At 43.1% G+C, this 20,710-nt stretch overlaps 1 protein-coding gene across 3 annotated transcripts; it reads right to left on the bottom strand.

The window, feature by feature from the left end:
* Positions 1-2,535: 2,535 nt before the first annotated feature.
* On the bottom strand, positions 2,536-19,970 carry LOC121915952 (protein BTG3-like). Of its 3 annotated transcripts, none has more exons than XM_042440621.1 (5): positions 19,820-19,970; positions 8,397-8,593; positions 5,964-6,101; positions 5,132-5,342; positions 2,536-4,356 (listed from the first exon to the last, which is right to left on the bottom strand). In XM_042440621.1, the coding sequence occupies exons 2-5, from the start codon at positions 8,591-8,593 to the stop codon at positions 4,171-4,173; spliced, it is 732 nt and encodes a 243-aa protein (XP_042296555.1). In that variant the 5' UTR covers positions 19,820-19,970; the 3' UTR covers positions 2,536-4,170. The 3 variants fall into 3 exon arrangements, with proteins under 3 accessions (XP_042296555.1, XP_042296554.1, XP_042296556.1); XM_042440620.1 differs by lacking the exon at positions 19,820-19,970 and adding an exon at positions 14,284-14,903; XM_042440622.1 differs by lacking the exon at positions 19,820-19,970 and adding an exon at positions 8,746-9,210.
* Positions 19,971-20,710: the final 740 nt, after the last annotated feature.

Here is a 20,710-nt window from a genome sequence, read left to right as displayed (position 1 = left end):
TTCTGCACACATTCAGCCATTTGTAAAGATTGAAGTCCCAAGCAGAATGTCAACCTTGATCTTTAATGTATCTAAACATCAAGGGGCTGTTATCAAGGTACAGTAACAGCAGTGGGTTAAAAAGCTGGCAACCTTGCTTCTTTGCCAGCCATTCATTGTCTTCCTCATTGTTTTTACTGCTCAAAAGCCTAACTTTTCTAAAACCCATGAATAAACTGTTAGATCTATCAGTACTTATGACTCTAGATATACAACTTTCCCCCCCCCCACACTCTGTTAGATAAGGGTGCAATTCAGATATAAAGTTGCTGAGTTTGCTTCCAATTTCTGTAGCTACATATGCAAACCCGAAACCTTGTTCGCAAGTGGAGATAAAAATTATCATCTGTTAACAACTGCATTCTTAGGCAGGGCTGAAAGCAGGCAGCTGGGGGGTTGTCAGCTGCACTCACTTAGGATGATATTTCCTTCACTATGAAGAAAAAGTTGCACAATCTGGCAGGGTTATGCTCTAGACAAGTCTAAACTAAAGAAGATGTTGATTACGTTATGGGTCTTGTTCATGGAAACACGTTATCCAGCTTGTTAAACTTCATCCTTCCAAATACTGATGGACTATAGCACCCATTGTAATGAGCTGGGCTTCTGCCACCAGTCAGATGGCTTTCCGAGTCCTTCTTGGTACCTTGGCCAGAAATTAACATCTCTCCAATGCATACCCTCCAACATTTCACAGATGAACACTGAGACCCGTATTGCCAAGCAGCATCACAATGTGGTCAAGTTGGCAAGTTTCAGCGAGGGAGAAAACACGCTTGGAGAGGTTGCAGCAGGTTGCGTTTTGCCTGAGTCTACTGAGAAGGGCAAGATTTCTCCTGAGCTGAGTCTGCGGCAGTTGAAATAAGCTGAGGATAAAAGGGCAGCATGAGAGAGAAATTGGGACATTTTAAAAGCAGTTGAAAAAAGTGAGACAGAAGATTGCTCAAGCCTGTCCTTACAGTCAACAGCGGAGAGAGGGGAATCTTGTCATGAGATTCTGACATGGGTATCCCAAAACATTGTCCTTTTGATATAGGGACCAAGATACTAATCTCTTTCCTGTTGCACAGATTATACTTGAACAAAATATGATCTAAATCCTGAATTTCTAACCCTAGTACGTGCTCGGCACGTACTTTCGGCGTGTGTGTAATCTATCAGGCTCTGTTTCATTGATTTTACCCCAGTAGTTAAACACTCTGATTTCGGCTTGCGAATGAATAGAATAGATTCCTAATTCGGCTCTAACAGCAGCCGCAGATGTCCTTTTATACTTCTCAGATGCTGCGACTGTGCTAGTTCCACTGCTGCATATAAGGAGGAAAACAGACCAGAAGCTCCTGATAGAAGTCCAAGTCAATAGCTCTCTCTGGTGGCCTTTAGAATAACTGCAACCAGAATGTGAAGTCCAAGGCTTTCATGGTTGGCATCCATAGTTTCTTGTGAGTTTTTGGGGGCTATGTGGTCATGTTCTAGCAAAGTTTATTCCTGATATTTCGCCATGTTTAAAAACGGCAGAGGGCAGGGTTGCACTTCTTCAGCAACTGCTGGGATTTTGCCCATCTGTATATCTTGGGAATGGGCCTTCTTGCTCATCTGCTCAATTACAGGAAAAGCTAAATTTCAGAGGATGGACACAAGTGATCATCCGGATGCTGTTGAATGACAAGCCCCATTATGCCAGTCATGTGAGAGATGTAGTTCAATAGTGTGGAGGACCATACATTAGCCATCTCCTGCTTTATATTATAAGGAGTGCTGACTTTTTGTTGAGCATGTGCAAAGCCAAGGATAGGATAGGAAAGTGAACCATTATCAGTATGGAGTGCTTCCAAGTGGTTTCCAACCCATGGCTACCCTAAGGTGAACTTATCGTAGGGTTTCCTCAGCCAGATTCATACGGGGAAGTTGGCTATTGCTTTCCTCTCAGGCTGAGAGAACATGACTTGCCCAAGGACACCTAATGGATTTCCATGGCTGAGCAGGGTTTGAACCCCAGTTTCCTGGAGCTGTAGTCCAACATTCAGTACTCAACATTGGCTTTCTGGGAAGCGAAATGCAAGATGCAAAGCACAACAGGAATGGATGCAACATGAATTTAAAAGTTAGCCACATACTGGAAGTCTGCTATCAGGGATAAGCAATGGCAGATGGTGTAAATGTGTGTTAGAGAGAGTGTGTGTATCACTTGTTGACTTATAGCAACCCCATGAATTTCATAGTTTTTCTAGGCAAGAAATACTCAAGAGATAGTTTTGCTTTGGTATTCCTTTGTGGTCTCCCATGCAAGTACTAACCCAGGTAGACCCTGCTTAGCTTCTGATATGAGATGGGATATGGTGCTTTTTGGCCCTTTTTGGCTAACTAGAACATTCATCCACCTCAGCCAGCATGGTAATGGGAAAATTGGGTGGGAATGATGGGAGTTATAGTCCAACTTAGCTGAAGGGAAAACCAGAACATTTTGGTACATACAGAATCAATTCAGTCAGTTTCTTGCATTAGGTGGTCTTTTTATTAAAGGGTTTTTTTTCCCATAGAAAAAGGATTGTTAAAAAACCAACAACAGGCAAAATGCATTGTATCAATGGTGCATAAAAACAAGCTGTAGATAAAACATTCACATAATTATGCTCATCCTATAAATAAAAAAAATCCCGCTGTTATTTACAGGGCATATATTAACCAACATTCATATAGACAATAATACTTTGCCCAACAAGTACTTCCAGTCAAGGTCTAAAAATCCTTCAATATATAATAATTAAACTCTTCTTTACAGTAACATTACTTGAGGTAGGTAAGTATTATTTGTACAGACATATGTTATCCCTAGAGCACACTGTACAGGCCTAAAAAGTGTTATTGGGTATAACATTTGACACTCAGCTGTCTTTTCCATTTTATGTTTCTAAGCCCTTAATCTAGCCTAAATCTTTTGTTAGTCCCAACGAGAGAAGAAATGTTGAATCAATGGAACATAATAAACTGGCTCAACCAAGTCTCCTCCTTTGATGCAATAGGTCTACTCAAGTTAGGAGTAACAAATGGATTCAGGCCAGTGCTGGGAACTGTGTGTCTCCAGATGTTGCAGAACAGCCACTTCCAGAAGCCTTTATAACTCATGGCGAGGAATGCTGGGACTTGCAACATCTGGAGAGCCACAAAATTCCGACCTGTATTTAAGCCAAAAGGTGGAAGCAGAGGCACTGTACCTGGCGAAATTGCAGAAGCGAGTACTGAGGGATAAGAGCAAGGGTGGTTTAACTTCAACAGCAAGAAAAGTGGGCAAAGCAGGACAGACTGTACAAAAATAGATTATATCCAAAGGTACAATTTATACAGAGGGTCCATACCACTCCCTCCCCTCTTTGGTAGCAGCAGGACTGACAGGTTTTTTAAAGTGCAGCATACATACACATAAACACAGAGACATTCTTCACCAGTTTCCCAGCTTCACAGAAGCAACCCATACCCTGGAAAAACTGAAACCCAGCAAAGTGGAGACCATGCGTAGTTTTTACCCTCTAAACGTCATTCCTGTCCCAGGTGGTTAAAGTTAAGTCCCTTCTTTGGCTCAAACCTAGGGACGATACTCCCTTGCCCTCTCTGGAAAAGAATCCACATCCTATTCCCCACATCCAATTTCTCTACCCCTTCCTTCAAGACGGCTATCCAGGCCTCTGGTTCTCGGTGCACACACAAGTGCTACAAAAAACACAGACAATTGGAATGCTACAGTCGTTCAGCACCATAGAAACAAAAGTGACACCCTCAAGAGGGCAAGACTAAGAAACCCAGCTATCTAGGATTCTCCCCATTAGAGGAAAATTTCTAGCATACCTTCCCTGAGGGAATATGATAAAAGTAACACAGTACGGCCCACGTATCTGCAAGGGATGTCCCCAGAATTATCACGGGTGGATAACGGCAAACCTTATGTTTCTGGTGGATGTTGACAACAGAATTGCACTGATGCATTTAAGTGAAACTGTGGTCACAGTTCTTGCTGATACGGGGGTCGTACTGTAGTCTCATTGTCAGTGGAAACAATGCCCAACTTTAGGCCTGTCATGAAAAAGAGCTGGGCAAGGCTTAGGGACCGACGGCTTTGCCCAGCCACTCCGTCCTTCAGGGTTTGGATGCCCGCTGGGTGAGGCGCTTCACCAGGTTGGGGTTGGGTTTCCGGGGCACAGGCTTTTTCAAATTGAAGCCGGGATAGTAGAAGGCTACAGGTTGGTACGCTGGGAGGTAGCTGACAACGTTTTGATGGCCTGGAACCCACAATGGTGACGGAGTGTAGAAATACTGGGTAACCTTGGGGAAAGAAAGAGAGGGAAAAGAGACAGAGGTTAAACCAGGGATTTTTGATTCCCCTAATAGGGAACAATGTCATATCAGCAAGCTAACCATTACACACACACACCCCACTGCTGCCACAATGAGCATGCTATGCCATAGCCACTTGGCCACTAAGTGCATATTAAGCACCTATAATGACAGACAGTGTGTTTGTTAGACAAATCTTGGTGAAAACAGAAGAAACCCAGTTCTAGGGAGGTTTTTGGCAGGTTGAATTTCATGAGATGTGAGCATAGTTGTACACCCTGACATGTTGTAAATGTTACCAATTTGGCAGTTTACACCACTGGATTGTCCCATCAGTTAATGAACAACCACCGATTCATAAATAGTGCTAAGATACTGTACTATGGTAGCATGCACACCCCTCACCCCCTTCCAGTTTGTGACCAGGATAGGGAGTCCCTTCTGTCTGATCTGAAAGCTCTAGCACAGAAAATGACCTCAGAATTGCTCCATCATGCACAGCTTTTCCTCAACTTGCTTTATGGTTTTATGTTGTAACAAGTAACTGAATGAAATGACCCCTGCAAACAACTGCCCTACTATTTTTTACTGTGACAGCTGTTAAGACAGAAGAATAGATGGCCTCTCCATCTTTGGAGATCATTAAACAGAGGTTGGATGGGCAATGGTCAGGAATGGTGTACATAAGTATTCCTGCATGCCAGGGGGGTTGGATTAGATGGCCCTTGTGGTTCCTTCCAACTCCATGGTTCTATTATTCTACCTGTTTGTTGTTGTTTTGCCCAGGCTGGTATTTGCTCACAGCTCCTGAATTTGCTAATAGCTTAGCCTTCCCCTCATCTTCCGAAGAGAATTCCGATGTGGGAGACTCAGAATGGTAGTCTGATGTCTCCATCTCAGGTGTTGTTTTGCCACTGCTGCTACTGCTCTCTTCTTCTTCCTTCACCGTGAAATGCTGGGAGCTCTCACTGAGTCTGAGTAGAGAGAGGGAAGATGAAGGTTAGACATGCAGGGAGGGTTCCCACCTAGAAATTATAATGCTTCATGCAAAACAGACATTCAGCAGGCATGGCTTTCAACATAGAACAGTGGAATTTAATTTAAATACCCGTTTTCCTATGCAGTCCTTCCCAAAATGGCAGGGAATGCTGGGAAATCACTTCCTATCACCATTTTGAGAGGGACTGCAGAGGAAAACAGAGGGATGACAACAAGGATCAACCTTAAAGGGTTACAAATTTTCATAGGTGACAAATTAAAACTAATAATGCGGAACAGAAGAGCTCAAATCCTATCCAGCCGCCCCATTTAGGTATGCTTTGACACACTTCCACTTTCACTTTGCAGAGTTTTGCATCAGACCTGCATGAGGCTACAAATGGAAGTCCCCATGTAATGAGCACTCCTCAGTTTAGGGGTTTGCTGCCAATTCCACATAATCCAAAAACCAAAGTGCAAACTTTAATCCACCAAATGAGTACGGCTGAAGCCCTTATATACTTGCACTGAGTACAATGGGGCTTATGAATAGACATGCAGAGGACTGCATAGTGCCCTCTGGAAGGCACTATGGACATATTTCAAAATGCCCTTACCTGCAGCAGACATCTCCAGGATCAATCCAGAGTGTGAATTCCCGGGGTAATTTTAATTCTGAATATTCCAAACCACTCTCTTTGCAAGCTTTCAAGAGTGATTCGTCCACAGGGGAATTCCTATTTATCCGGATACACCTGGTAGAAGACAGCAGAGGGAGAAACTTGAGTTTAGAACAAGAAGCATCCCATGTGCAAATGGAAATGAAAATCACACCCCAGCCATTGAAGTGTTCAACTTTATTCATTCAATTCAGCCTTCTCTAGCCTGGTACCCTCCAGAACAAATGCTATCATGCCTGTATATCCGACACATTTGGAGTCTGGAAGGTACGACATGGTGGCAGACAGGTTTAGTGTACTGCTGAGAGATTCTGGGAGTTGCAGTCCAAAAATGAATTTTCCCAAACTCTGGAAGAAGGTTTACAGGTGGCCAACTGAAGCTATGCAAAGGGAGACTCCAGTTTTTAAGTCCTATCTACATGCAAGATTCCAGCACTAGATCCCAGCTTGTTTCTCACAAATGAAGATTGCAAGTCAGCAGTTTTAATCTCTCTGCTCTCTCTATGCAGTCACTTGGTGATAAGATTTACATGACTGATGTGGAAACAAGCAGGTCTGGGTACGTGTGCTCTATACTCCAAGTACAGTTTGTGCATAACAATATGGTTTTATAGGACAAGAACTCTAAAGCAACAGTCTGTGGTACAATAAATGCCAGCTTGTGCCTTGCAACAAAACTTCCTTGCAGGTGAACCACACAGGTGGAGCACCACCAGGTATGCAAACTGCGGTTCTTCTAGCTACACAAATAGCCTTGAGAGACACAATGAAGTTATTTCACAGCTCGCTCTGCAAACAAACAACTCTATAAAAAGCCATTAGATCACTGCCACACACTATACCTGACAAACAGCTTGGGGACATAGGCGGTTAGAAAATCTGGGATTTTACCACTGTGTAACTTTTGCCACAAAATGTCAATTCCACAAAATGGGCAGGAGACCAAGACAAGGTTAAATACAAATCTAGACACCACATTTGCTCACAACCTCCTTGGGATTCTCCCACATTATTAGTAGTTGGAGCACTGGATATGACTCTGGAGACCAGGGTTCGATTTCCCACTTGGCCGTGGAAATGCACTTAGTGACTTTGGCAGAGTCCCAGAAAACCCTGCGATGGCTTCACCTCAGGGTTGCCATACGTTAAAAATGTCTCAAAGGCACACCACAACACCATCTTTTTATATGCAAACCCTCAATGTTTCTTCCACTGGTAGGCTTTTGATGTTTCTGATCAAGAGCAAACTGACTTCCTTCCGGTTCAACACAAATTTTATCATCTTCACAGCTGCTCCATCTGCAGTCACTGCAGACCTCATTTCCTTGACACTAAACACAACATGTAGTTTGGTGAACGTTTTTCCAGATTAAGACTGTCTCCTCTGCTACAAGTGAGTTCACAGATTACTGTGTTTGTCTTCTTTTTTGGTATTCTGAATTTGCAAGAGCAATCTAGTAGTGACCTTCAGGTGAGCCAAGAAACCCAGACTCAACTGGAGGAGGGATCCGTTTGCAAATCTAGCATGCTGAAGTAACAAACAATGTAGGAAACTACATTTTACATAGGCTGGATCTGCACTGCATAAATAATGCAGTTTGACTCCTCTTTAGCTTCCATGCCTCAATGCTGTGGAATCCTGGTACTTGGTTGTGGCACCAGAGCTTTCTGACAGAGAAGGCTACATATTTCACAAAACTACAAATCCCAGATTTCCATAGTATTGAGCCATGGCAGTTAAAAGTGATGTCAAACTGCATTATTTATGCAGTGGAGATACAACCTCAGTCAAATCATTAAGCATCTAAGTCAGTAATGTCACCTTTAGAGTTTGGAAAGGTTCGTATTTTGGACTACAGCTCCTAGAATCCGTTATCCATTGGCTATGGACTGGCGTTGTATCTCCATGATTTCAGACGGGGCATTCCTATCCCACTTGAGGATAACAAAGAATTGAAACTAGGATATCATGCATGCAACATATGCACCCTTGCACAGTGCGATGAGCATGTTCAGAGAGCTTTTCAACAACAAAAACCAAAGTGTAGGCACCCAATCTCATTAGCTCAAACATTTGTTTAAGGCTCCAAAGTAAAGTCTCCGTTTTTACAGACCTTGTACTGAAAAAACACACTACAAATTACCAAAGAAAAGGACAGCCTGGTAGTGTATCAATCCCCTAGCATAGGATGGGACAACTTCTAGCACTCCAGATGTTGTTGGACTGCACACCTCATCACCCCTTGCCACTGGTTATCCTGGAAAGGCCGATGGGCGTTGCAGCTGAACAACATCCAGAAGGCCAAACAGCTGAATAAACCTTCCCTCCCATACTAAAAGAAAACATAGCCCCAAATCTTGGTTACTTACCTGTAGGCCTGTCCTTTCATAGGCTTCTCCGGGTACCAATGGCCAGTGTAACGCTCACACAAAATGGCAATTAGGTGCTCACCAAACTTGTCCACCCGCTCTTTGTCCACTTTCTCATTCCGGGTCTTCACTATACGACAGAGAAAGCGGACTGCCTTTCCCACGTCATCTTTCATGGCTGATTGTTGGTTGTCCATCTGGGGAAGGAACAGGAATTCTACTTAGTGATGGCACAGCAGAGAAGGCCAAGAAATGCTGCACAGGAGCGAGAGTATTTTTCCCCCATACCCCAAGCCCCTAATCTTTTATGCCAGGACTCTATCAGGCCCTATGGGTCTGGGACACAAACCCAGGAGGTTTCTCATTCAGCCCAAGGAAGCCGTTCAGGTTGCAACACCATCTAGTGACTCGGTACTACTGAGAAGTGACTCACTCAGCAAAGGGGAAAAGAGATTGCAGCCTGGTTACATCAGGGCTCCGGAAACTGGGTCACAACAATGGCTTCACATGTTTACCCTACAACACCTGCCAGACCAAAGCAAGCAGCTTGGCAGCTGCAGAAGTGGGAGGAATCTAAAGGACACCCACACCAGCCTCCTTGTCCCTGGCAGTCCCTCAATGATCAACCTGAGCTAGCTATCCTGTGATGGGACACCAGCACCAGGGAGCAGTCTATGACAAACATTCCCAGACACAGGGCTGTGGGAAACAAGGATTCTGCCCCACTACCATGAAAACATCATTCAGTCCCCAAATTTCTAGCATTACAGTAAATTAAGATGTCAGTTGAGCATTGAAAAATGCAGTTTAGATACGCAAAGAAAAGCAACACAAATTACCAAGTGAATGCGAACGCGGCAAAACGGAAGACTTTTTCACTCCCTACAATGCCAGAAATTTGGGAACCGAAGGAAAGTTTCAGGGGAGGCAAGCAAAAAGAACTAACTGAGAACTAGGAAAGAGATTGCTTATCTTGGAGAGTGGGATGCTCAAGGACAATCTGTTGTTGTTGCCAAAGCAGATGGTCTATTGAGAGCTGCTGTTTTTGAAACTGTAGTTGTGGGTGGCTGAAGTTATAAATGATATCACTATTCATGTTAATTCATGAGAGAAATGGAGACCATCTCTAGAAGAATCACTAGAAAAGTCTGGCATGATAGGTACCTTTGAGAGCTGTTCGTCGGATCAAGCAGCCCAGAAATATCCATTAAGGAGAACCGATTATATGCTTTGTTAGAAAAGGAGATGTATACCAATGGTGCAAGATCAAGGGGAACAAATTGTGGATGATCAACCTGAAAATGCAGGTTTTTGAGATGCAGGATGATGGGACTGACAGTTGTGAGAAGGATACTAGAAAATCTGCTGCTGAGATGAAAGTCAATGCTGGATGAAGATGGGGGAGCTAGACAAACTTATGGCAAGCAATGTTTTCAATGGAAAGAGAGACTAAATGCTTAAGATTAAAGAGACAGCCTATGTTTTACAGAGTTTGGGCAACTATGCCCATAGAATTCATGTGAGATCTAAATAGTTATAAATGAAATGGTACTGGATGGGCTTTATCTGGTTCTGGAATCAGTATGGCATTTTGAAACTTTGTTGTTTGATATATAATGGAAATGGAAGAAAGATTTATTGTAAAGGGATGACTTTAAAAACATATTCAGTTAGAAAGACATATTTGTAAGAAGTTTAAAGGTTTTAAGTGTTTAAAGCCAGCATCTGTGTTGTAGGTTTAGATTGTAACAGAATAAAGCAATTTTGGCATAAGAGGATTGGAGACTAATATCATTAGATTTAGATGAAATGGAGGGATGATTTAATTTGGGGGGTGTTAATATAAGGGAAGTAACACCATATATCACTTATAAACATCAATGAGAAAGCTGAAAACAAAATGGTTTCGTTTACCTTTTGCACTGCAGTACTATATTTCTCACTTCAATCCTTTCCTTTTATTTCTATGCATATTGTTTTAATACCTTTAAAATCTTTAATAAAATTATTTTAAAATTTACAGAATACAAAAGTTAATTTTAAAAAGAATTTTAAAAAATCAAAACTAGATACATAGATCAGACACACATCCACACCAGCACAACAATTAGCAGGATCCTTTTTACATCTCAGCTTTCCCTGCAAAACCCTGGGCAGACAGAATCTGTTACTGTTGTGTGCCTCCAAGCCATATCATAGAATGGGCATTGCTGCAATCAGCTATCAGCACAATGACACATACTTGAGTGGCACTCCTTTGAATTAAACCGGTCACCCCACTACAGAAACCCACCAGCAACTTAACCTGTCCAGGAGTTCGTGTCTCAGGATCAGAGTGCCCTTAGATTTCCAGCCATAGCTTAGAGATATGTTTATATACTTATAGTAGTTTGGCAATGGACACGGGATGTGCTATTATGGGGTTAGGATGGTATCAGTGCTCACATTCTTTGTTGTAGTTAATAAGCAGATGTGTTGGGAGGAAAGGCTGCTTGGAGAGCTCCAAGGCCACTCTCATGGAAACGGCTGGTATGGAGTTGGGGTGACTCTGGGACTGATGCGATCTGGTTTATGACGCTCTGAAGTTTTGGGAGGTTTAGAATTCTCAGCTAGAGAGCACTGCAGAAATAAAAGAGTCTGATGCCACTTTAACTGCTATGGCTCCATTCTATGAAATTCAGGGAAGTGTAGAACTCTATAGTGTGGTGCCATAGCAGTTAAAGTGGTGTCAAACTGGATTATTCCAGCAGTGCAGATACAGCCACAGTGTAGTGTGAAAGGGCCCCTGATGTCATACACAGCAGAGTTGCAGGGATGGAAAAAGGTGACCCATGGGTCACATAGCACCAGGTGACTCACACAAGCCAAGGTGCATGCTATCCAACAAGGCTGCTAACCAATCGGTCCTTGGGACCTGTAGGAGTCAACATTCCTGACCAGTTTCACCAGTGAGTCAGAAAGCAAGCAACACTCAGTCAAAAGGGCCTTTTGAAAAGGGAGGGTGATTGTGCATGACACTGTTATCAATTAACATAATGGCTCTTGATTCTAGCAAGATACCCCAGGAATGGGGTCAACAATATTTGGCTAGTACAGAAAAAAAAATCTTGCTAGTTATCTTGCCTTAGTCTTTCTTGGAAATATTACTTTTTGGTTACAACTTCCAGAATCCTGAAGCAAGGAAACCATCTTTATTGTTGTTGTTAACTGCCCTGAAGTTGTTGCTGATGAGACATCTCCAAGATCAGCTTGTCCTCCATTGTTCTGCACAAGTCCTACAAACTCATGAACTCTTTAATTTCTAGGGGACCAGTATTTGAGAATCACTGTACTACATCCATCTTCCTCAACCTGGTTCTCTCCAGTGTCAAGAGCTCAGAAAAGTTACTTCTGGGATCACAGCTCCAAGAATTTCCCATCTAACCCAGGCTATACTGGCTGGGGGATTCTAAAAGCTGTAACCCAACAGGTCCAGAGGGCAAGGGCTGAGCACAGAGTAACCCAAACTAGCAATTGCAAGCTTATTCCTTATTCCATAATCATCATCATCATCATCATCATCATATTCCACATAATATTTCCCTTATTCCACACAATATTCAGTACCATACCAGGGGCCTTTTTCACACAACACAAGTATAGTACAGTACTGTGTTTTCACTTCCACTGCCATGGCTGCATCCTATGGAATCCTGGATGTTTGTAGTTTGGAGAGGTACTAGAGCTCTTTGGCTGCAATTTTGAAACACCACTCCCTACAATGCAAATTTCAGTAATCCATAGGATGTAGTTGTAGGTTTAAAGATATATCTGTGTTAGTCGGTAGAATCAGCATGCAAAGGGATCTTGCAGCGCCTTTGAGACTAACTGAAAGAAAGGAGTTGGCAGCATGAGCTTTTGTAGACCTAAAGTCAACCTCCTCAGTTGCATTTGACTAAATGCATCTGAGGAAGTAGACTTATGTCTAGGAAAGCTCATGCTGCCAACTTCAAAGGTGCTACTAGATCTATGTATATAGGATGCTGTTAAAAGTGGCATCGTAGGACTATAACTGTGTTGCGTCCTCAGACATCTTGATCTAATGTTTGGCGCACAAATGTAAGCACCCCTCTCCCTGCAAACATCCAAGAGCCAGGAAGAAAAGCTATTGCTCACCTAGTCCTCATACACACCCTAGTCAAGGATACAAGACCTGTACACTCATGCTGTTCTATGGACAAATGCTGCTCCCCTCCCAGTACAATGAATGGCCTGACCAACTTCCTGGAACAGCTTGTCTCAACTGACTATCTGTCAGTTATGGAACATGGAAGTACACAGTGAGAGGGTTGCAAAACTTTGCAAAACAGAGATTAAGCATGGAAGGGGGGGGGGGGAGGCAAAACAAAATGAGAAAGGGGGTGTGTCTGAGTGTTCCCAGGCGCCAGGTTTGCATATCTTACATCAGCCCAGACCCACACGCCTGTGTGCACGTCTGTTTATACACATACAACCATCCTGACCTCTCACACAAGGCCGTTACAAGCTACGTAAGAGATTTATGGCTTGTTGTTGCCGACAGTTTGGTCCCTCCCTGATCTCCAGAACCAGAAAGACATGAATGCTACCAGGCATGATAAAAGTTTTGTTATTGCTCCGACTCTGGGCTAACTCCACCTGACTTTCCCATAACTCATGGCATGCATTGTTTTCAGCTTAGGCAACTAAGCTGGATCAATAAGTAGAGAGGTCTTGGAGCACCTTTGCGCACCTTTGAGACTAAATGAAAAAATAGTTGACAGCATGAGCTTTTGTAGACTAAAGTCTACTTCCTCAGGTGCATATGCATTTGAGGAAGTAGACTTTAGTCTATGAAAGCTCATGCTGTCAACTTCTTTCTTTTTGTTAGTCTCAAAGGTGCTACAAGATCTCTCTGCATACTGATTCTACATACTAACATGGCTACATCTTTGAAAGCTGGGTCAAGGCTGCCTTTCGGCTCCCATACAGTGGCCAACCACCTTGGGAAGTCCACACAAGACATGAACATGGTGGCACCCTCAATAACAAACCCACCCTGAACAAATCACAAGGTGATGGTGGTGGTTTGCATCAACATTGTAGAAACAATGCAATCTGACACCACTTTACAGTAAGTGTTGTATCTCGCTGGTTGTCCTTTGCTCCCTCTGGTAGATCCTGAGTTGCAAAGAACTTAGTGAGACCCTGGAGTCATATATGTATGTTCAGAAATTCACACCAAGGTTCATGCAGCTGGCAATCTTCTTCCACAATCCCACTGAAGACTATCCATATAAATTTCTATTTAAAAGGTAACTTGAAGTTCACTGTTGAGAAAATACAGGTAGGACATGAAGATTGATAAATTCCATGAGTCCAAGCTAAAATCCATATTTGGGGACAGCCTGAGATCAAAGCAAGAAAACAATGACTACTTCAGCCACATAATCTATTTCTTCCAAACTGGCAACAGGCCATAAAGAATTTGCACAATCCGTTGGCTCTTCCATGGCATACAAACAACTCCAAGCACCTTTTGAAACAAACAAAACATGCTTGCCAAGTGGCCGACCAGACAAACGTGGAACAAACGTGGAATCACGAGTTACAAAGCCTCCTCCAGGCTCCTTTTAACCCACTAAGTACAGGTGAGAGCATGGGACAAACTCAAAAACAGATCACCTTGGGCACCTGAACTGGTTTAAAAATTCTATGGCTCCCTTCAAGTGTGTCCGCACTACACTTTTATACAAAGTATAAAAAGCCGGCTAACAATAGCACAATCAGAACAACATACAAACTTCTTTTAAAAAGCTTAAGTTCTAAAAGCTGGGCAGAACAAAACAGTCTTTATGACAAAGTGGTAAGCATACAGAAGTAAACATACAGTCATGAGGATGGCATACAGCTTTTGGTCAAGCAGAAAAGGTTCTATCCTCCACTTGTGCTGCATCAATCTGCTGCCTTGATGGACTGGTACACAGCAAATAATAGTGCCCTCTCAAGTTCTTATCTCCCTACAAAACCACCTGAATTTCCCAAATGTTACACTCTGTAAGAATTACTGGGGAAATTCCCATTTCCCTTTCATTTTCAGGTGTTCTCAGTTCTTCTCCAGTCCAACCAGATCCATCTAAAACCTAACATCTTTTTATTGACTCCCAGCAAACTCCCTGGCTCCTTGCCATGCACTGGAAGAGAGAAAGTGCCACCCAACAGCCCATGCCAATGCATCTCCATGGCTATGCAGCAGAAAGGAATATACTACCCAGATGATGCCCATGAGCCAAAGCATATCTTCACTAAAGAAACTGGCTGCAGGGCAATCCAGAGCATAGCAAATGAGACCCAGATTCTGGGAGTTGTGATCCAAAATGTGAATGCCCCGGAGGTGCCATTGCCAAGGGAGAACACAAGAGTATGCGAGGTGACCCAGTGTGAACCCAAGTCTACCCAGACTGGATTGTGATGTGACTCAACCATGGCTAATTCTGCAAAGGAGGAGCAAGCTTTAAGAAATCAAACCCACAGTCACATTCTTGGTCTAGGATCAACCAAGGCACAAAGACCTGCTGAAGACACATAACAGCAAGTAGTATAAAATTACCTTCAGGCTATGTGTATAAGGTGTATATGAAACATAAAGGCATTTCATGTTTAAACTCGGGTCCCATCTCCAAGATCTTTCATCATGTATATGCAAATATTCCCAAATCCCAAACACTTGTGGTCCAAAGTGTTTCGGATAAGAGAGGCTACAGAGGCCAAATGTTCTGACTCAGTATAAGCCATTTGTGAGCCACCATGGGGCATAGTGCAGTGATTCCCAAACTCTGGCTGTCAAGGTGTTTTGGACTTTAGCTCCCAGAATCCCCAAGTATTGGCCAAGATGGCCGAGACTTCTGGGAACTAACGTCCAAAACCGAACCCTGGTCTCCAGAGCGGTAGTCCGACATTCAAACCACTATGCCAGTGATTCCCAAACTCTGGTCCTCCAGCAGTTTTGGACGTTAGTTCCCAGAAGTCTCAGCCATCTTGGCCAATACTTGGGGATTCTGGGAGCTAAAGTCCAAAACACCTTGACAGCCAGAGTTTGGGAATCACTGGCATAGTGGTTTGAATGTCAGACTACCACTCTGGAGACTAGGGTTCGGTTCCCGGTTCGGCCACGAAATTAACTGGGTGACCATGGGCAAGTCACACTCTCTCAGCCTCAGAGCAAAGCTCCTCTGGACAAACCTTGCCAAGAAAACCCCATGGTAGGCTAAGGTCATCATAAGTCAGAAATGACTTGAAGGCACACAATACACACAGAGAAGGCAACTAGAACCCAAAACATAGCCAGGAAAAGCAAGGGAGGAGACAGAGAGAGGGGGAAACCCCACTGTTGGCTTAATAATAGAATAGCTACTATAGAGGGGGAGTGTCAAGTAGGAGGCAAACTCTCCCACCCCTAGATCACCCTCAGGAGCTGATAAAAGGCCCAGGTTGTGCAATGGTGCATGTTATGTGTGAGTTTCATCAGCCTTTGGGAAGTCCATGAACATCAAAAGGGAAGAGGAAATACACAGTGGAAGGAAACCAGAGATGGTCAGGCAGAAACAGAGTGACCAGATATCACAACTGCAAAGGAAGACAAGGGGCTGTAAATTTGTAGGGCATTCAGGAAGAGAGGACATGCCCACACCAAAGCTCAAGACACTCATACAGTGGTCCCTCCACATTCATTGGAATTAGGGGCGAAGGACCTACAATGAATGTGGAAAAAATGCAAAAAAACCCCCACTATTTCTATTTTAACCCAAGAGAGCACCTCTTTAGGAATCTCCAGTGCATCTCTATGGCCAACATCTGCCATATGTTGATCATAGAGTCATGCTGGAGGACCTACAAATGCCTAGAGCAGTGTTTTCTCTAGGAACTCCTAGGTTCTCCAGCACAACTCTATGGTCAGCTTCTGGCAGAGTTGCGCTGGAGCGGACCTAGAGATTCCCAGAGATGACAAATCAAAACCACAATAATCAAATGCATAAAAGTCAAGGCATGCAAATGTAAATTAGGAATGCTCAGAATGGAGGACATTTTGCAATCCCTCCTGGACAGAAGGTTGAAGTGGAGGACATGTCCAGGAAAAGAAGGGCATCTGGTCAACCTGAGCAGAGAGCATAGGTAAGGTGCCAAGGGGATTGTGATGATATGCCAAAGATGGGTAGTTAGAACAAACTCCAGAAGGCAAATACTAGAGAAAGGAAGAGTCTCTGGCTGCATCCACACTGCAGAAACAATCCAGTTTGATACCACTTCAATTGCCACGGCTTCATCCTATGCAATTCTGGGAATTATTGTTGTGGCTGGCACTAGAGTTCTGACAGAGAAAGCTAACTCACAGAACTACAATTTCCAGGATTCCATAGTATTGAGCCACACCAGTTAAAGCAGTGTCAAACTGGATTATTTCTGCAGCATGGATACAGCCTCCCAAAGACAACACAGGCATGAAATAATGTGGCATTTTAAAGACCAGTAATACCTTTACCACACTAAGGGTGCATCCACACTGTAAGAATATTGTAGGTTGACATCACTTTAAGCGCTACAGCACTATCCTATGAAATCCTGGGATTTGTAGTTTTACAAGGTCTTTAGCCTTGTCTATCAAAGGATGCTGGGTGCCTCACAAAACTAAAAAACCCAGATGGCAAAGGATGGAGTAATGGCACTTAAAGTGGTGTTAAGCTGCATTATTTCTATAGTGTAGATGCACCTTTAAGCACTGTACCTACTTTACCTGGGAGTAAGCCACACTGAACTCAAGGGCGTTACTTCCAAGTAGACCCAAACAGGCTTGAAGGGCACTAGAGGGCATCTCCTCACTTCCAAACACACACTGGGTAATAGATTGGCTTTGGTTTTGACCTGAGCTGCATCCACACTGCAGAGATAATCCAGTTTGACACCACTTTAGCTGCCATGGCTCCATGCTATGGAATCATGGCATTTGTAACTTGTTGATGCACCAGAGCTCAGTGACAGAGAAGGCTACATGTTTCACATGACTCCCATTCCCAGAATTCCACAGTATGGAGCCATGGCAGTTATAGTGGTGCCTAAACTGGATTAGTTCTGCAGTGCGAATGCAGCCAAAGTGTGTAGATCCAAGGTGCAATTGGAGGAAAGACAAAAAGAAGGAGAACTGATGTTTTTAATTGATTTTATTTTATTTATATATACTTTTCTACCTCTCATGGAGAAAATGATTTGAGAAAATGAAGAATGTGACTTGCAAGAAAGCCTTAAGGTTCTCTTTATGCATTGAGCAATTGGAGCATTTTGAGACCAGGGTTCGAATCCTGGCTCAGCCATGCAAACCCACTGCACAAGTCACACTCTCTCAGCCTCAGAGGATGGCAAGGGCAAACCCCCTCTGAACAATCCTACTAAGCATTAAGGTTCTCCTTTTGCATTGAGCATTTTGAGACCAGGGTTCAAGTCCTGGCTCAGCCATGCAAACCCACTGCCCAAGTCACACTCTCTCAGCCTCAGAGAATGGCAAGGGCAACCTCCTCTAAAGAAATGCGCCAAGAAAAGCTGGAAATGACTTGGAGGCACATAAGAACAACAACAACAGTATGAGAAGGCAAGCACTAAGTCCTCCAAAAAGGTAAAATCAGTGGGACAACTTGGCTTCTCTTATTCTGGGGAGATCCCTTGCTAATAACAAGACTAACAATATCAACAATACCAACAAAAAACAATTGCAATAACAATACTAACAACAACAACAGTGACCATTATTATTACTACTACTCAGGGCTATGGCTTCTTTGAATCAGTTTATTGCATTAACTTTGCTTCTCTTATTTCAGGGACATCCCATAATGATGATGATGATAATGATAATATTGTTATTACTACTACTCCAAGGACAGCCCTTGCTAATAATAACAACACCAGCAATGCAATGCCAATAATAATAACATCACCAATACAATACCAACAAAACCAACAACAACAGCCATTATTACTACTACTATTAAAGACAGTGGCTTCTTTACTGAATCAGTTTATTGCAATCACTTTTCTCTTACTTCAGGGAGATCCCATGATGGTAATAATAATGATAATAATAACTATATTATTATTATTACTACTACAGGGACATCCCTTGCTAATAATAACAATACCAGCAATGCAATACCAACAACAGCAACAACACTAACAACCATTATTACTACTCCTATTTAGGGCAATGGCTTCCTTGATTTGAATCAGTTTATTCCAATAACTTTACTTATTGCTGGTTCCTTGCTACTAACAACAACCCCTTCCTCAACAACAACAACAATTATTAGGGTCATGGCTTCCTTGACTGAATTTATTACAACAACTTTACTTCTCTTAATCCAGGGGCATCCTTTGATGTTGATGTTAATAACAACAATAACAAACTACTAGCACTACTACTACTACTCTTGTGCCTTCCTTGATTGAATCAGTTTATTACAAGGAGCCCTTGGAGTTTGGTTCCAGGACCCCCACCCCCAAAATGGGTGCCAAAATCCAAGGATGCTCAGGTCCCATTGAACACAATGGCAGAGGAAAAGAGCCTCCTTTATATAAGATGGCAAAACCAAGCTTTGCTTTTGGGAATGCATACACTTTTAAAAACCATTGTCAAGCCCTGGGTGCTTGAATCTGAGGATTAAAACAACAACAACCGTGGATACAGAGGTCTGACATGTATAATTATTACTACTTTGATTCAATCCAGAAAACCTCAGCTTTGCAAGACCTGAGCAGCCCAAGTGAGGACACTGGGCAGATTGGAAAGCATTCCCCCAGAGAATGAAACAATGATTATAATGCCAACATAAGGAACACCATAAAAATAATAACAACAATGCACATCCTGGGACTAGAGAAAGGGAGGGAATCCCCCTTGGAAGTCAACACAAACATAATAATATTAAGTCAGTGTCACATAATAGTAATAATGGCTCAGTGTGGAATGGTGGTTTGAGTGCTGGACTAGGACTTTGGAGATCCAGGTTCGAATCCTGACTAAGCCATGAAACCCACTAAGTGATGCTGACCAAGCCACACTCTCAGCCTCAGAGGAAAAGCCATGGCAAGCCCTCTCTGAACCAACCTGGCCAAAGAAAACCCCAGGAAAGGTTAACCAGGGGGACCCTAACCAAGTCACACTCTCTCAGCCCCAGAGGAAAGCAATGGCAAACCATCTCTGAACCAACGTTACCAAAGAAAGCTCTAGCAAATGTTAGCAGGGGGACCTTAGCCAAGTCTCACTCTCTCAGCCCCAGAGGAAAGCCATAGCAGTCCCTCTCTGAAACAATCTGGCTAAAGAGAACCTCAGGATAGGGTTTCCCAAGACACACATAGATGATGATGAGGATGAGGATTACCTGTCCTTCCAAGCAAAGCCTTGGCTGCCACGAGGTCTCAGCTTCCCGACCGATCCTCCAGCGGCGCGTGTCTCCTCTCTGGGTGCCTCTGACTCATATGGGGCGGGAAAGAAGGCGGGGATACCTTCTCCTCCTCCCCCTTTCTACGTCATCCACCATAAAAGGAGTTCCTGGACGCGTGGGAACTTCCAGAGCAATTGCAAGAGCTGAGTGTCCTGCAGCGGGGAGGACGGCAGGGGGCGCTGTTGCTAAGCCCCAAAGGGAGGAGGCAGAGTCACACTGGACACTTCTGTATCTGGATGCAAAGTATACTTTACAACCCCCATGTCCTCCTTTTCTAGGACGTGTCCTCCATTTTAAGCCTGGAAGGAATTCCATAATGTCCTCTATTTTCCCCCCTTTCCAATTAAATTTTATTAATAATAATAATAATAATACGTAATATAATTTATTTATATTCCAACTTTTTGCAAGGGAATCAAGCAAACACATTAATTAAAACACAATATGACAATGAACTCCATTTTTGGTGTCCTCCCCCCACCTTTCCAATTAAATTTTATTAAGGAAACACAAATTAAAACACAGTATGACAAATAATGAACCCAAATGTCCTCCTTTTCTGGGCCATGTCCTCCATCTCAGCCTTCTGCCCAAAATGCCCTCCATTTTGGAGGGTGTTCTTTTTTCCCCTTCCCTTTCCAATTAAATTTTATTAAGCAAATACAATAAATTAAAACACAATCTGACAAACAATCAACACAAAACACATACACACAATATGACAACACAATATGACAATGAGTACAAAACATGTACACACATGACAAACAATAAACACAAAACACATACACAAAACACATACACTCACACCGGACACATCTATATCTA

This window comes from Sceloporus undulatus, chromosome 9, assembly GCF_019175285.1.
Source record: "Sceloporus undulatus isolate JIND9_A2432 ecotype Alabama chromosome 9, SceUnd_v1.1, whole genome shotgun sequence".
NCBI lineage: Eukaryota > Metazoa > Chordata > Lepidosauria > Squamata > Phrynosomatidae > Sceloporus > Sceloporus undulatus.
The sequence above is the reverse complement of the archived record's forward strand: the minus strand, read 5'-3'. Positions and strand labels throughout refer to the sequence as shown.

Bases quoted from the DNA above. Each gene is read 5' to 3' on its own strand.
- LOC121915952 (XM_042440620.1), bottom strand. From the start codon at position 14,349: ATGCAGCACAAGTGGAGGATAGAACCTTTTCTGCTTGACCAAAAGCTG. The intron at 5,343-5,963 runs GTAAGGGCATTT...CTCTCTACTCAG, and splicing joins CCTGGAGATGTCTGCTGCAG to ACTCAGTGAGAGCTCCCAGC. The intron at 4,357-5,131 runs GTAGAATAATAG...TCTTTCCCCAAG, and splicing joins GGCAAAACAACAACAAACAG to GTTACCCAGTATTTCTACAC.